The sequence below is a fragment of the Gossypium hirsutum genome, chromosome D09 (genome assembly GCF_007990345.1).
Source record: "Gossypium hirsutum isolate 1008001.06 chromosome D09, Gossypium_hirsutum_v2.1, whole genome shotgun sequence".
Lineage (NCBI taxonomy): Eukaryota > Viridiplantae > Streptophyta > Magnoliopsida > Malvales > Malvaceae > Gossypium > Gossypium hirsutum.
This window is the reverse complement of record NC_053445.1, coordinates 11,320,592-11,336,703: the sequence shown is the minus strand read 5'-3', so window position 1 is coordinate 11,336,703 and position 16,112 is coordinate 11,320,592. Positions and strand designations below refer to the sequence as shown.

The following is a 16,112-nucleotide window of genomic DNA, read 5'->3' as shown; positions in this document are numbered from 1 at the left end:
TTCCTTTTAATTGAAATGCAGTCCGATCGAGTTTTTGTTGAGCTAGCGGAGGGACCAATCGAACATATACAGTTAGGCTCTAGTAATTGCAATTATGTCCAGAAGCATTGTTCTGATAATTCACAATTTACTTAATCATGGAGTTGGTCCACAAAAGGTACCATGATTGAAAACTCTTTATTTTATACTCTTTACGAAAGCAATTCATCCAGTTGCTTTGTCCAATGACCTTGTTATGTGTGTGTTACATTCATATGATATCATTAATTCTTTTGAATTAAATTTGTTCACTTAATATAAACATATTTTATCTCATTGTCACCATTGTGTCTTTTTAATGATTAATATGACCACTGTCAACAAATGACTGTGATAAATTGCTTGTTTGAGAACAAATAATCCGTGTTCATGTTCCATATTTATCAATCCACATAATGTCAATGAGAGAATATAGTTAACTCTTTAATCGAGCTATGAATTCCATTGTTGCTAGTAAAGACATGTCATACACAAGTCATGTACCCAACAAACAGGCTTTGGGCTCAATCATCTTTAGAGCATAAGCCTCCACTTATATCAAAGCACATGAATTACATACGCATGGTTAGTGACTAACTTAGAATTTAGGTAATTCACACCATGAACGTCACAAGTGAATTAATTCACAAACGGACTTAGATTAATTCATCTTGGGTCCAGTCCAATGTATCATTTTTCCAATGAATACATTTATGTCTCTACCCATAGAGTCAATTGCTTCGGTAGCCAATACTAGCTATCTCCCCAATTGAAATTGTAGACGACATAATAATCATTCTAAGTATTTGAATCAAATGCTCACTTTGATTCTTTTACAAGATTACGAACTTGTTTAGATTATCTTCTGAAATAAGTTGTCTTCATCGCAATGTAAATATTCTTACAGTGTCACTTATCATTAGTTTGAACTTTGACAATCAATGAGCTAATATTTGCTTGTCAAAATTTCGCTATGCATGCAAAACATGAAAGACAAAAAAAAAAAACATAATAGTGAAATGTGAAATTAACTTTATTTATTTATTCATCGTTCAAATACATTATCATATATTATACTGCTTGAAATATGCTCTAAGTCTCTCTACTTTTCATACATTTGAAAGTTAATCCTCCTATTATATTATATTATGTTATATCATATCATATAGTATATACTATATTAATAGTTTATGTATATTTATCAATGATTAAACATTATAATATCATGTAATACTATATTTTTTTATTATAATTTATAAATATAATATAATAATGGTTATATATAATAGTAGTACATTAATATTAATTATTATATATTATTATTTATTAATATACTAGTTGAAATATGCTATAAATCTCTATACTTTTCATACATTTAAAAGTTAGCCCTCTTACTATATTATATAATGCTATATTATATAATATGTTTATAGTTTATATACATGCATAAATGACTAAACATGATAATATCATGTAATATTATATCTTTTATTATAATCTATATCATAATAATAGTTATATATAATAGTAGTACATTATATAGTAATTATTATATATTACTATTTATTATTATATTGATTGAAACATGCTCTAAGTCTCTATACTTTTGCTACATTTAAAAGTTAGCTCACCTATTATGTTACATAATGTTGTATCATATCATATTATACATTAATAGTTTATATATATGCGTCGACGATTAAACATTATAATTTCATGTAATACCATATCTTTTATTATAATTTATATTATTATAATAGTTATATATGTATTAATATTTTTAATAAAAGTTATATATTATAATATTATTTTGTGTACTAGTAATATACTAATTTAGTATATCAGTTTGAGGGCAAGTTAAGTAATCGATTTCGATTTCGGTAATAGTTATATATTATATTATTATATTATCATTAAACTTTATTTTTATATATCTACTATACATATATAACTATAGTATTAAAAATATTTTTAAAAAATTATTTAACTTTATAATTTAACATGGAAAATTATTATTAATTATTTTTCCTATTAATAAAATTTTAATATAAATATGTAAAACTTATATATACATTTTCAAAAAAATAAAGAGTTATCATTTATTTATATTTTAAGTAATATCATAAAAATATATTAATTATTAATGTCTATTATGACAATTTAATTATAAAATCGGATTTTTTTGAACTTTGAGTTGTACTTATCTCGAGCTTAGACTAGATCAGTCTTAAGCTTAAATTTTATTGGGCTTAAGTCAACATGGATAAATTTTTGGGCTCGGGCCTATTTTACCAGATAAATCATAATCGAGAAACAAGATTGAGAATAAGGAATTAGTAAAGAGGAACAGGCAAGGATGAAAAGTACAAATTAGAACTTGTTAAAAGAGAAAAAAAGCAAAGACGAACAGTTAATGCAAACTGGTGCCAATCATCACCAAAGAGAATAAAGAATGAGATTATAGGGACCAGGATGCATCGATGGAGGGAGGGGGGATAGAAGAGAGACGATGGTTGCCTTAAGTCACAGAGAGATTAACCAGAAACCAGCGGGAAAGATTTCGAAGAAGGTGGGGGAGATGGAGGGTAGACGGAGGAGAAAGGAAAGAACAAGATTGAACAAGAAGGGCTAAACGGTTGCCGTTAATGTAAAGAAAGGCTAAGTTTGGAGTTTTTCTGAAGGCTCTCAATAGCTCACCTACCATCCAAGAGAATAAATAAAAATAATATAAAAAAGCTTAAACAATATTTTTTTTTCAAAAAAATGAAAATAAATTTATTAATTAAAATTTGGTTGTGTGTATTAAAAGTTTTTTCAGATTGAATTAATGTGTAATTGATACATATAAATAAATTGATAATATTAACAATATTCTATATCCTCTTTCTACTCATTCTTTCGCCTTTCAAGCAATTTAAATTTTTGCACTCAAGCTAAGCAAAAGAAAGTCATTGGCTTGCGAAAGCAATGAATTATGGAGAAGGCAATAATCAAGACTTAGTGCATCATCCACCTATGATAATTTTATTTTGAATATAAAGGTTTTATTTTATTTCCTTATTTGTAACACTTTTATCATAATCTGTATAATTATAATGAAGTAAGTTGGAATATATAAATATATTAAATTACACCCACAATGTTAATTTATTAATTTCAAATTTAATCTCTAAATAATAGACTTACCTTGCTCTTATAAAAAATATAAAATTGTGGTAGAGGCAATTTTTATTATTAGCTCTAAAATTAAATTTCAAACTTTGATCTGGTAATAATATATATAACTGGGAAAGTAAAAACCCAAAAAAAAAAAAAAGAAGAGAAAATTTGAATGATCCGACGAACAACGAGGTAAAAACAAAACAAAAAAAATGCGGCCGTACAAAAAAACCGGATGCTGCCACCTAAAACATTTTCAGAGCTGGCCGGCAACGGTTTAGCGCACGTTAGCCTTGTTTTGATTCCTTCCCGAAGGAACACGTCACTCTGGATTCAATTTTTATTCACCAGCGCACGTTAGCATCGGCCCTTTCACTTTATGTCTCTAGTCTCCATCAATTTCAAACGGCTAAACGTGACTCACTTTATCCCTACGGTCCCATTCCGAATTCCAAACAAAGTCCCCCAACTTTATAAAATTTAAACTTACGCCCCTATTAAAAACCCACCATTTCTAAATTTCAATGTTTAATCCTTTCTTTTATTTTCTAAAGAAAATTTCCCCAGAGAGAGAGAGAGATGACAATGGATAGAGAAAAGGAGAGAGAGATAGAGCTCGAAAGCGCAATGTATACGAATTGCTTGCTTTTAGGTTTGGATCCATCCATAATCGGACTCGGAGCCTCCAACGGAACCCCTCGGGTCGGACTTTTCCGCCATTCGAACCCTAAATTAGGGGAACAGCTTCTTTACTTCATCCTCTCTTCTCTTCGTGGCCCCGCTCAATCCGCTAGAGTAATGATCCTATTCCTTTTTTTCCCGTTCGGTTTAGTTTTGATCTGGTCCGTATTGGTTTTGAGTTTGTTTTTTTGCTCTCGGATCTTTCAGGATTTCGATAGAGTTTGGCCGATTTTTGACTCAGCGCAATCTCGTGATTTTCGAAAGGTTGATTTTTCGAGTTTTCTTCTTTTCTTTTTTGAATTTTTATTTTTACTGTTTTGTTGAAATTTTATTTATTTGTTGTTAATTTAGGTTGTGCAAGGGATAATTACTGAGCTGGAAGCACAAGGAGCTCTACCGAGGAGTAATTCGAGGGTTTCTTCGCTTGCTACTTGCTGTGGACCGAGGTTAGTAGTTAATTTCTCTTTGATTTCCCAAGAAAATTCAAAATCCAGCAAAATGGAAAAAAAGTATATGGTTAGCTTGCCTCTTTTACTTAGTTCTAATTGCATTTGGTTCATCAGAGTGGATCGTTTACTATTGGCACTGAATATCAGTGCAAGATTCAAAAAGCCTGAATTGTTTTATTTACGAGTAGGTTTTCTTCATTAACGAAATTTGTTAATTCATTATCACATTAGGCTTTCTTATGTTTTTTGTTGTAGATTTGTTGAGCTTTTGTGGCAACTTTCATTGCATGCATTGAGAGAGTCTCATAGAAGGAATTTTGCGGCAGATGTTGCTTCTAACCCATTGCCTGCACCATTGACTGATGTTGCATTTTCACATGCGGCCACACTGCTTCCTGTAACAAAGGTAATGCATCTCTATAAACTTTTCGTTTGAAGTACATTTGAAGTTCCTTATATTAGGTCTGTGCTTTTGTTTTTTTGGTTTTCTATGTTACTTTTCCTATATCGTCATAGTTCACTTCTTGTATGGTAACAGCACTTATCATCAATCATCATTCAATACACCGAACATTTACTTTTCAAAGTGCTTTTCTTTATTAGATCTTCCATATCTATGAAGTAACATGCTTGTTTTTTAACAGGCTAGAATAGCACTTGAAAGGAGGAGATTTTTGAAAAATGCTGAAACAGCAGTGCAGAGACAGGCTATGTGGTCTAATTTGGCTCATGAAATGACTGCAGAATTTCGTGGCCTTTGCGCTGAGGAGGTAAGTAGATAATGGTTAATTACTTATTTGCATGATTTTTGAGTTTTTATGTTGAAATATCAATATAATCCCCCTTGCTATTAAGGGATGGCTTTGATTTAATATCTTTAACTTGGAAAACCTGGATCTTAGGCTTATTTGCAGCAAGAGCTGGAAAAATTACATGACTTAAGGAACAAAGTGAAGTTGGAAGGAGAGCAGTGGGATGATCTCGTCTCTACTTCCAGTCAGAATTCTCATTTGGTTTCGAAGGCTACTCGCTTATGGGAGTCTATATTATCTCGTAAAAGTAAGTGCCCATTAATAAGCCACGATCATCTATTTCTTCATTAACTTGTTTGATTTTCATAACCTTGATTTATCGACCTATATGTCTAGGTCAGCATGAAGTTCTTGCTTCAGGACCTATCGAGGATTTGATAGCTCATCGGGAGCATAGGTAATTTGCCCCTGCATGTCAATCTGAATAGTGCATATAGCACACTTTTTCTCCCCTTTTCATATATATCACTTTCCAGGTATCGCATATCTGGGTCTGCTTTGCTTTCAGCTATGGATCAGAGTTCACAAGTTCCTCCTACAGATGTCTTATCCGTTCAGTCGGGTGATTTAGATGGCAAAGAACAGAATGATGGATTTCACACACAATTCAATGAAGAGACACATTCTCGGGTAGATGATAGAAGTGGGAGAATCCACCAGACTGTTGATGTAGCAGAAGTTATCAGACGTTGGACGCATGCATTACAGCGCATTCATAAACAGTCACTACAGCTGGTATGCTATTTTATTTTGTTTCTGTTCGGTCAGCTGTCTTAATTTGTATTAATACTTGGCCACCAGAACTTTACTGAATTTCTGAATACCATAATGGTATATAGCACATTATTATTAATTTGATATTTTTCCAATTTATGGTATTAATGATACGTCATATTTTTCAACATTAATTTTGAAGTTGTGGCAATGAAATTTCCGCTGGGTGTTCTACTTCGAATGAACAAGACCTCTATGTGATAAACAAAGTCCTTCAATTAAAGTTTTCCTTCTTTTTGAGATGTGAATAAGAGATCTGTTATGGTATATCAGAAATGAGCAATTTTCAGTATGCGCTTTCTAAAGTATTGAAAAATAATTTAGAAATTCAAAATTATGATTAACTTTTTTATGGAATTATGGATTTCATGTTGCTAATTATCAGTGTTGAAGTAAGATGCTAGTATGCAATAATGGTATTGCTATTGCTTTGCAGGCAAAAGCTAATGATGGAGAAGGTCCTGATATTTTACGAAGTGCACATGATGGTGGCACTAGTGGACATGCTGAGTCATTAGCTGCAACTCTTGCTGAGCATCAGCAACACCTAGCTAGCTTTCAGGTGATATATCCATTGCACGTTAAGTAGTTCTTGATGATGTAGAACCCCAAAATTTGGTAATGTAGTTAGTATAGATATGAAAGTTTTAGCTTAAATTATTTGGAGATTGAAAACTGACCAAATCTATTCTATTATTAGAACTTCTGATTGAGTTGGTTTTACAAGTCAAGAGACAAATCAGTTGTTGAAATGAAATAGTTAAATATTACAGCAAAATAAAAATAAAAATATGCTGGCAGGGATATTTATATATGTATTTTTGTTTTACTTCTCCTTCTTTTTTTTTTCACCCACGGTGGGTGTGTAGAATCTAGTGGGAATATATTAGTTTGCTTTGCTTCATACAAGCATGTTTTGTGGGTATACCTCTTCTAAATAATAAATTGCTTCTATGGTTTCTAAGTTCTCTCTAAAGGGTCTTTTTGGCATATCTTTGTCGACTCTAGATACTGATCTTTTCCAGATGACATGTACAAATTTCTAATACAATTCAAATGCAGGTGCTTATTAACCAACTAAAGGAAGTTGCTCCAGCAATCCAGAAGTCGATATCAGACTGTACAGAGAAAGTAAATAGCATTTCCTCCAACTTACCTACAATGGCCAAACATCGTGGTCAAGCCTCTTCACCTATTCAAGCTCAGAGCAGTGGAAGGACCTTGGTAAATAATGTTCCATCAATTTTTCATGTTATGCAAGCATTTGAAATTATTTGAAATTTTGGATACTTGTGCTTCTAGAGCTTGTGACTCATTTTTACGATATTTTTATTGATCATGCAGGAGAGTAGCTCTGATGATGTTGGTGACATTACTTCAAAAATGTCTACTGTTCAGCTTGAGAAGATTTCAGCTAGTCCTCCTGCTTTAAAGCTTCCACAATTGTTTAGTTTAACCCCGAATTCATCTGGAAAAGGTGGAGCCATGCAAAAGCGAGCTCCCCTAACCCCAAATTCAGCTGGAAAAGGTGGAAACAGGCAGAAGCAACATACATTTGCTCCTCAGACCAATCAAATTGATACTTTTTCTGAAAGGAATTCAGTGGAACAGCCATCTGTAAACAATCATGTAGATTACCCACCCCAAGGTTTGCTTCTTTTATGCTCCACTTGTCCATGTTATTGATTTAATGCATTTTCTTTTATTAGTTGAAAGAGAATTGGTAATTTAACTCGTTTAATGTTGCAGATAGTGACAATTCTTATATTCAGAATTTAAAAAGATCTGTTAGGCAAGCTGCATTGTCAACGCCATCCTGCAATATAGAGTCATCTCGGGACAGTCAATCTAATGAAAGTTCTGAACACTTCTTTGTACCTGTTTCGACAACTAATTTTTCTCGTGGGGGACCGGAAAATAAAGTGAGCTTACTAAAGACTAAGAGATTATTTTCAGCTCAAACTGACAACTCCTTGCTCGATAGCCATGCCAGTAATGGTCGAATTGGGAGTCATAACTATGATGACTTACCGCAAACATTGAACAATCTAGATTCTCTTAATGATTACGATCAAGTAAATGGATTTCTCTCTGCCGCTGCTTCAAGTTCTGCAACTTCTGATGGACAATCATTTTTTGACATGGATGATGCTCAAGATCAGGTCTTCTCTCCTCCTTTGCTGATGGACATGTCCTTGTTAGCCGATACTTACGAGGATTTGCTCGGTATGTTGTTTTTATTGCAAACTAATACTATTATATAGCTTCCATGTAGGCGCTGTACTATAAGCGTATAAAAATCTAATGCCGCCATGGCTCCACTTTTTTAGCGGAGTTTTGTTCGTTTTCTACCTCCTCATGAGGACGTATTTGATTTGGAGGTTTGTTTTGTGCAGCTCCACTTTCAGAAACAGAAGCTGCCTTGATGGAGCATTGAAACCAGGGATTGGACAATTCCATTCGGATATGGTTTTGGTTTTGGGTCCTTGGTTTGGATGTCCAGCACTCACCCATTGCTTTTTTGTTCAACACGATGCTTGTATGTACTTTTGAGAGACAGATCCACGATGAAGCCTTGATTATTGCGATTATTTTGTAACCAACTGAAGTTTAAAGAAAATTTATATAATTTTGCCCACAATGCAAGCATGTTCCTTTATCTTACTTTTAAATTAGTAAAGCTTGATTACTGTTCTTAGTTCAGCGTATTATGTTGAAGAACCTTTTGGTACTGACAGGTACTTTGGTAAGATGGCTCTTTGAAGTTTCTCGATTTAGATTATTTAGCTTATCCTTTAACATCATGATATGTTTTAAAAGCGAAATTCATTAGATATTGTTGTCAGTTTTTGTATGCAGAAAGTTATAGATGACGTTCATTGCTTTGCTTGCAAAGGAGTTTTGTTGACTTTGTAAGTTTTAGATTAATGTGGTGTTGTGCATTTCATGGCCTGCAATTACTTCTTTCGAGAGTACCCGTAGCGAAGGAATAATTATACTATTGAAGGGTTTATTTTCCTTTTATATAATACTTAGTTCCACTTATGATTTTCCAAAAACATGCTTAAACGTATTTAAATTTATGTTTTCATAATTATTTGAGATTTATCTCAATTGATAACTAAACTAATAATTATACTATTGAAGGGTTTCATTGCAACTATAGTCCAGGAAAAAAAAATGAAATGATTTGATGTTCAAGACTAATTATTTTAAAGGACTCATAGCGTGACATGCGAGGTTTAACCTTAATTTAAGTTATAACAATAAATTTAACGTTTTTTTTTGTCATTTTGATTTTAATTATTTTATCACTTTAATCCCTCAACCTTTAAAATTTAATCAATTTACTTTTTGTTGGAGGGAAAAATTGATGGAACAGTTAAAAGTTTAATGATATTGATGTTGTAATGTATACTTCATAAAAATTTAAAAAATATAGCATGTAGATTGTCACGCGCGCTGCTACATCAATACTATTAAAATTTTAACAATTTAACTAAAATTTAAAAGTTGAAAGCCAAAGTGATCCAAAAAAGAAAAGGATCAAAATGACAAAAAAGATAAACTCTAGGAGCTGCATTTGTTATTATACCTTAATTTAAATTAGTTATATCTTTATAAACCTTCATCTATATGAGATGAATATTTTGAAGAAAACCTTGTAATGGTAATAATGTTGTAAGCTATCTAAAGATTATAATTCAAGTTTGTAATGATTTTAAACAGCTCACAAAAGATAAATACAAAAAGAAAAGATACAATATAGTTTCTAAGGCACGCGCCAAAGTGCACGTGAGGTCGTTTGCCCGACCAGAACGGAAACCTGTGCTAAAGCCGGAAGAAAAGATGGAAGCTTTGGCCTTTAGATGATAACTGTGGACAACGATGGATCTGTCAAGTCTTTAAAAATTACACTCGAGTTGAGTAGCGCGTGAGAAGATTAAACTATCATTTTTATGGTATTTCTCATTTTTAACATTCTCCATCTTCATCCGGGAGAAAATCAAAAGTGAAAAAAAAGTGTGAGCTTTGAGATTGAAAATGATATTTTGCTGAGAAAATTTAGAAAAAGATCAAATCTTTACTAAAATAAAAAAAAGAAATAGAGATATGGGTTTAATTTAAACAATTATTTTCCATAAAAGAAAGAAAAGAAAGAAAAGGAAAACTAAAACACCAACAACAACAGCCGAAGGTTGTTTGATGGATTATGTTTTTCTTCTTTTTCCTAAATCCCTTATTTTTCTTTAAATTCTAAAATCTCTATCTCTCTGTGTGAGAAAGAAAGGAGTAGCTCAACTATCTCTTTTGTAAGTAGACAGATTTTACCTTTTTTTTTGTTCATATTTTTGGTCCTAACTTTTTCTTGGTTTTGCACCAAAGCTCTTTTTCTTTCTTCATATTAGTTAGAGTTTTATTTTGGGTTATGTTCTTTTGGATAATTTTGTAGGTTGCTTTTGTTGGAAAATGCTGTTTGGGATTTTAAGATCAAACCCAGATCTTGTTACCTTTCGGTCAACCTTAATGCTTTTGTTAATCTTTGGAAGCTACGGAAAAATAGAGCCAAGGGGAACACAGGTGGAAATTCTTTGCCCCTTTTCATTCTTTAAAGTTATGTAGCCTGAAAATTAAGGCTTTTAGCTGAATTTCATGGCTTTAATGGGTGATAAAATTGGGTACTTTTGTTTATTGTTTTAGGCATACGGTTTCTCTATCTATCTATATATATATCTGTTTATATCTCTAAGTGATGCATGCTTTGCCATCTATTTGCTAATTGGGGCTTTTTTTTTAGTTGATTGATGTTCTCTATCTTGGGCTTGTTTTATGTGTTTTAGATTTTTTTCAACATATGAAGTTTGGTTGATGTTGTTGTTAAGGCAAACCATGAAGCTTCTCTGTTGAGAAATTTGAGTAATAACTCATTTTATTGAGGATGGAGTTCCATATTTATTGCTGGGTTGACTCATTGTCCACTTCGAGTATGATGATACTGCATTTGCTTTGAGGGGTTTTCTTTTTCATATCGAGGTTTTAAGCTACGATGATCAAACAAATACTTAATAGGCTCCCACGGAAACCATCTAAGTCGAGTGACAATCGTGAGGGAGGAGGAACCTCTACTTCATCATCAAATGCTTCTACCCGTTCAAGAAGCAGTGATCTAGTTAGTAACCGCCATGCAAACTCTAGCAGTTCGTCCTTTTCCAGCTCTAGTTCTCCAAATTCTGGGTTGAATCAAGGTAACAAGTTTTCTCAAGTCGTGAATACGAAACTGAATGGGAATATGGTAACCACTTCTTTCGAGGCTTTACCTAGTTTTAGAGATGTACCGAATTCTGAGAAGCAGAACTTGCTTATCCGAAAACTGAACTTGTGTTGCATTGTGTTTGACTTCACTGACCCGACAAAAAATCTCAAAGAGAAGGATCTCAAGCGGCAAACCTTGCTTGAGCTTGTGGATTATGTTTCATCTGCTAATGGAAAATTCTCGGAGATTGTTATGCAAGAAATCGTGAAGATGGTATCTGTAAATTTGTTTAGAGCGCTAACATCTCCGCCCCGTGAGAACAAGGTTTTAGAAGCATTTGATTTGGAAGAGGAAGAACCCTCGATGGACCCTGCGTGGCCTCATTTGCAAGTTGTTTATGAATTTCTCTTGAGATTTGTGGCATCACCCGAGACAGATGCAAAATTGGCCAAGCGGTATATTGATCACTCTTTTGTTCTAAGGCTGTTAGATCTTTTCGATTCAGAGGACCCCAGAGAAAGGGAGTATCTGAAAACTGTTCTGCATCGTATCTACGGAAAATTTATGGTCCATCGTCCATTCATCAGGAAGGCAATCAATAACATCTTTTACCGCTTTATTTTCGAAACTGAAAAACATAACGGAATCGCAGAGCTTCTAGAAATACTGGGAAGTATAATCAATGGGTTTGCTTTGCCATTGAAGGAAGAACATAAGCTCTTTCTTGTCCGTGCACTGATACCGCTTCATAAACCAAAGTGTATACCCATGTACCACCAGCAGTTATCTTACTGCATTACTCAATTCGTGGAGAAGGACTGCAAGCTTGCCGATACCGTTATACGGGGGTTGCTAAAGTATTGGCCAATCACAAATAGCTCGAAAGAAGTCATGTTCTTAGGTGAACTGGAGGAAGTTTTAGAAGCCACACAACCTGCCGAGTTTCAACGCTGCATGGTACCATTGTGCCGTCAGATAGGCCGTTGCTTGAGTAGTTCCCATTTTCAGGTAGGGATTTCCTCGTTTCTCTACTTGCAACTTTTGCTTCTTTTCCGTATGAATGTCCCTTAACAGAATATACCTAGATAAGTAAATTGAATTTTAAAACGAGGGGAACTCATCGATATGAGTTAAAGGCTTTATTGTCTGACGATATCTGGACATTGTTGCTATGTGAAACTGTATCGAGTTGGTTATGCTAGCATGAAATATGCCCTTGTGTTTATAATTTGTTTGTAGGTGGCAGAGAGGGCTTTGTTCTTATGGAACAATGATCATATTGAGAGCCTAATAAGACAGAACCGGAAAGTTATACTTCCAATTATTTTCCCATCCTTGGAGAAGAACGCAAGAAACCACTGGAACCAGGCAGTGCAGAGTTTGACTTTAAACGTCCGAAAGATTTTCTCCGCCACTGACCCTGAGCTCTTTGAGGAGTGCTTGCACAAGTTTAAGGAAGAAGAAGCACAAGAGAACGAGGTTAAATCAAAACGAGAAGCAACATGGAAACGATTAGAAGAGATTGCTGCAATGAAAGCTGCAAGTAATGAACCGGTGCTTATCTCCCCTAAAGCAACTACCCGTAAGCCATCTGGTTAGGAACAAGTGATTGGCATTTTAGTTGCAGATGTTCGATGTCAAGATTGGTATTGCAAGCCATCGGTAGGTGGACATAAATGATGAAGCCGAGTTTTTCGTTGTACCAAACAGATTTTGATGTCTCATGGATTCATCAAAGATTTGATGCTATGTGGGGGTAATCTAAACCCCTTTTGCTCATATATGCGTAGCATGTGTATATAATGTATCGAGGGACAAAAGATAAAAAGAAAGTTTGATTTGTCTTGTAAAGTTGACATCTTTTTCCATTCATAAATCTTCAAGGTCTGTCTTTTTATTTTTTGTTTTGGATCAATGTTCTTTGCTTATGGCTATTTTCATTTGCATTAACAATTTTTTATTCTTGAAATCCGCTTTGATGGTTCCGTATAAACATTTTAAAGCACTTTGAAACCAAACCGACTATTCAGAGGTTTAGTTAATGGTTGAGGTATAATAGATGTACCATCTAGGTACCACAAAAAACCTTCTTTGAATAATAGTTATTTATTGTAGTTATTTAAATATTAGATTAATTGCATCATATTTTTCAATGATCTAAATTCTGATTTTTTTTATTTGGATATAGCAAAAAATTTATATATTAATATAAGTTAATTCTCATAATATGTTTTTTTTATAGGAATCTCAACATCAATGAGTGCCGAGCTATGATTTGCGCGGCCAAGTTTTTTAAGCCCTATTACAGTTAGGTCAATTATTATGAAATGATTAGTAGGACCTTGACACCCATAGGTATTGAGTTATCCATCTAATTTTTTTAAAAAAAATCCTAATATGTAATAGTTTGTGTATCTTATAACAATTATGGATAATATTTAAATTGACCTTGATGTCTATAGCTTTCGAGGTCCTTGTGAAATTTATAAAAATGTAAATTATAATATTAAAGTTTTCATTCATTCATTTTTTTTTTAAATGAGGAGATATCGATAATTTAAATTGACCTTATCACCTATGGGTGTTAAGGTTCTATTAAAAGCTTTAGTGGAACCCTAACGCTAGAACCTATGAATAATTCATTCCACTTGTTTACTTTTCGTAGAAGGCCTAAACATTCATCCTCTACATTTTGTACTATCTTACCTGTCCAATATTTTCTAAATTTGAATTTCAAAGTATTCTATAATAGTTTCCCTTTATTGAGATCGAAAGAAAGACATGTCACTTAGAATGCAAAAACAATGAAATATACTCTATTAGCGTATTGTTGCAGTAATATGGAAATAAGAAAGCCTCACGAGTTATCATTTCTCACCTAAGAGAAGTTGGTTTATGTCATGTTAGTCAAATTGAGAATTTTACTTTTGTAATGACATTCATTTTTGCTCTGATTAATGATGGAGACCGAGACACATACATTTCATCTTCTATGCAGTGAAACTATAATAATGCTAGAATATGTAACGTTATTAACAAGCCTTTAGCGGACAGGCATCCAGTAATGAGAATTTTTTAATAACAATCTAGAAGTACTTGTTGCAACCTTTACAATAGGTACCTAGCATAATTTTGATTCTAATGGACTTCAGATTAAAGTTAACATAATTGAAGAGCCACTTCAGGCATATCTAGAGAATCGAACTCTCGAAGATATTCAATGTCATGCTTGAGCTTACATTCTTTAGTTGATTGGGTAGTTGATTGGGGCGTGATGATGTTACAAAAGTTTAGCAACTTAGTTCATTCCATGTATTTATGGTTGTTAACTAATTTTGAAATGACTAGAACATACAGTTGGGGATTTGTGGTTTGGCATGCCTATACAGGGTGCCATGTAAAGTGTGTAGAGCGAGGAATAACTAAGTAAATGAAAACCTTGTGATTTTACAATAGGGGGTATCAACTTCCGTAGATAACACTTGTCCTATTGGTGTATGGCCAAAGACCAATCATATGATAATTGTAATAATATACTTTTACCTAGTTTATTAATAAAGGTATTGTCATTATTGTTTTTAGTCTTTATTTTTATGTTAAATAAGCTGTATAATGATAAGGTCCTAAGAATGATATGATCATATTCTTAAATGTCCTTAGTCTAGTATTATTGTGGACTTTGACAACAATAATGCATTGAGACTAATATGTGCTTGATTGATAGCAAGTGTTGTTATGGATATGTGATATCAAATTAACACATAAGTATTTGTTAGAGAACAATATGCTGGACTGGCCCACCATGAGAATGCTTCCTGGATTATTATATAATAGTCACAACATTTCTCATAATGATAATTATGTGTATGATCCTTAGACTTGAGATCACCATTATTCCAACATTGTGAGTCGTATGCTTTGACACAGTCAAATGTCTTCTGCAAATGGTTGTACAATAAAGATTGATGTTGGATTTGGTGCCTTGAATGTAGCATATTCGTTTGTAAACTTGTAATTTTTTTCGAACAGATTGATTAATAAAAAAATTTCATTGATATACTTTGTATAATTTTCCTCATATAGGTTTTGCATGCAAAGCAAAATGGAAGCAAATGTTGCTCATTGGTTGTCTAATGTTTAACTGATACTAAGTGGTATTATGTGGTCGGATCGTAATATGAGAAAATAACTGATATTAGTAGATGAACCTAAACGTGTCCTTAGTCTAATCAGAAATGAGTAAATTGATTGAAAGACTAATATGTCATCTATCAAAGTCTAATTGGGGAGATGCTTTGTCTTGGACATTGGAGCACATGACTCCTAGAATATAGAGACATAGATGTGACTGATTGGACTGATAGTTAATCGGACTGGACCTAGGAAGAATAGATTTTGAATTCGTTTATAGGTTTATTCACTTGTGATGTTTATAGTGCTGCATACCTAAATCATGAGTGGATGATGAACTATGTATGCATGACTCGTACACTTTGATATAAGTATAAGCCTGAGTTCGAATAGATAAGAAATCAGAAGCTGGTGCGTTAGGTGTACGACTTCTGTAGTATGTAGCATCATTCACAAAAATGGAATTCATAACTCAAGACATGGGTAAATGATATCCTCTCATTGGCATTACATGGTTGATAAAAAGTAAACGTGGCCATGGGTCGTTCATCTTTGTGATGAATGACTTGATTACTATTTGATAGTAATTGATTTTTCATGAAGGAAGATGTAATGGTTACCATGAGATAAAAATAGGATCGTATTGAGAGAATGAATATTATCCCAAAGAGATTAAGGATGTCCTATGAAGGTAACACACTTATGACAATGTCATTGAACGAGTATTGATCAAGTTGCTTTCGTAATGATATACTGTTAGAGAGAGCTCAGTCACAATAGAATAGTAGAATGAATTCGTGACTAAATGAGTTTATAATTAATAGGAGAAAATTT

General features: G+C 33.2%; 2 protein-coding genes across 2 annotated transcripts; both read left to right on the top strand.

The window, feature by feature from the left end:
* Nucleotides 1–3,692: 3,692 nt before the first annotated feature.
* LOC107892195 (AUGMIN subunit 6) lies at nt 3,693–8,552 on the top strand. The gene is made up of 13 exons (XM_016817210.2): nt 3,693–3,972; nt 4,066–4,122; nt 4,210–4,304; nt 4,563–4,713; nt 4,952–5,077; nt 5,210–5,366; nt 5,456–5,516; nt 5,596–5,854; nt 6,330–6,455; nt 6,956–7,117; nt 7,238–7,541; nt 7,643–8,119; nt 8,290–8,552. The coding sequence occupies exons 1-13, from the start codon at nt 3,757–3,759 to the stop codon at nt 8,328–8,330; spliced, it is 2,232 nt and encodes a 743-aa protein (XP_016672699.2). The 5' UTR covers nt 3,693–3,756; the 3' UTR covers nt 8,331–8,552.
* Nucleotides 8,553–9,672: 1,120 nt separating this feature from the next.
* LOC107892196 (serine/threonine protein phosphatase 2A 57 kDa regulatory subunit B' theta isoform) lies at nt 9,673–13,044 on the top strand. Its single transcript, XM_016817211.2, has 4 exons — nt 9,673–10,206; nt 10,347–10,474; nt 10,735–12,155; nt 12,387–13,044. Exons 3-4 carry the CDS (start codon nt 10,941–10,943, stop codon nt 12,744–12,746), a joined length of 1,575 nt encoding a protein of 524 aa, XP_016672700.1. The 5' UTR covers nt 9,673–10,206; nt 10,347–10,474; nt 10,735–10,940; the 3' UTR covers nt 12,747–13,044.
* The last annotated feature ends 3,068 nt before the right edge of the window (nt 13,045–16,112 follow it).

Coding starts and splice junctions, on each gene's coding strand:
- LOC107892195 (XM_016817210.2), top strand. CDS start 3,757: ATGACAATGGATAGAGAAAAGGAGAGAGAGATAGAGCTCGAAAGCGCA. Junction 4,305..4,562: donor GCTACTTGCTGTGGACCGAG/GTTAGTAGTTAA, acceptor TTTTTGTTGTAG/ATTTGTTGAGCTTTTGTGGC. Junction 5,855..6,329: donor ATAAACAGTCACTACAGCTG/GTATGCTATTTT, acceptor ATTGCTTTGCAG/GCAAAAGCTAATGATGGAGA.
- LOC107892196 (XM_016817211.2), top strand. CDS start 10,941: ATGATCAAACAAATACTTAATAGGCTCCCACGGAAACCATCTAAGTCG. Junction 12,156..12,386: donor TGAGTAGTTCCCATTTTCAG/GTAGGGATTTCC, acceptor ATTTGTTTGTAG/GTGGCAGAGAGGGCTTTGTT.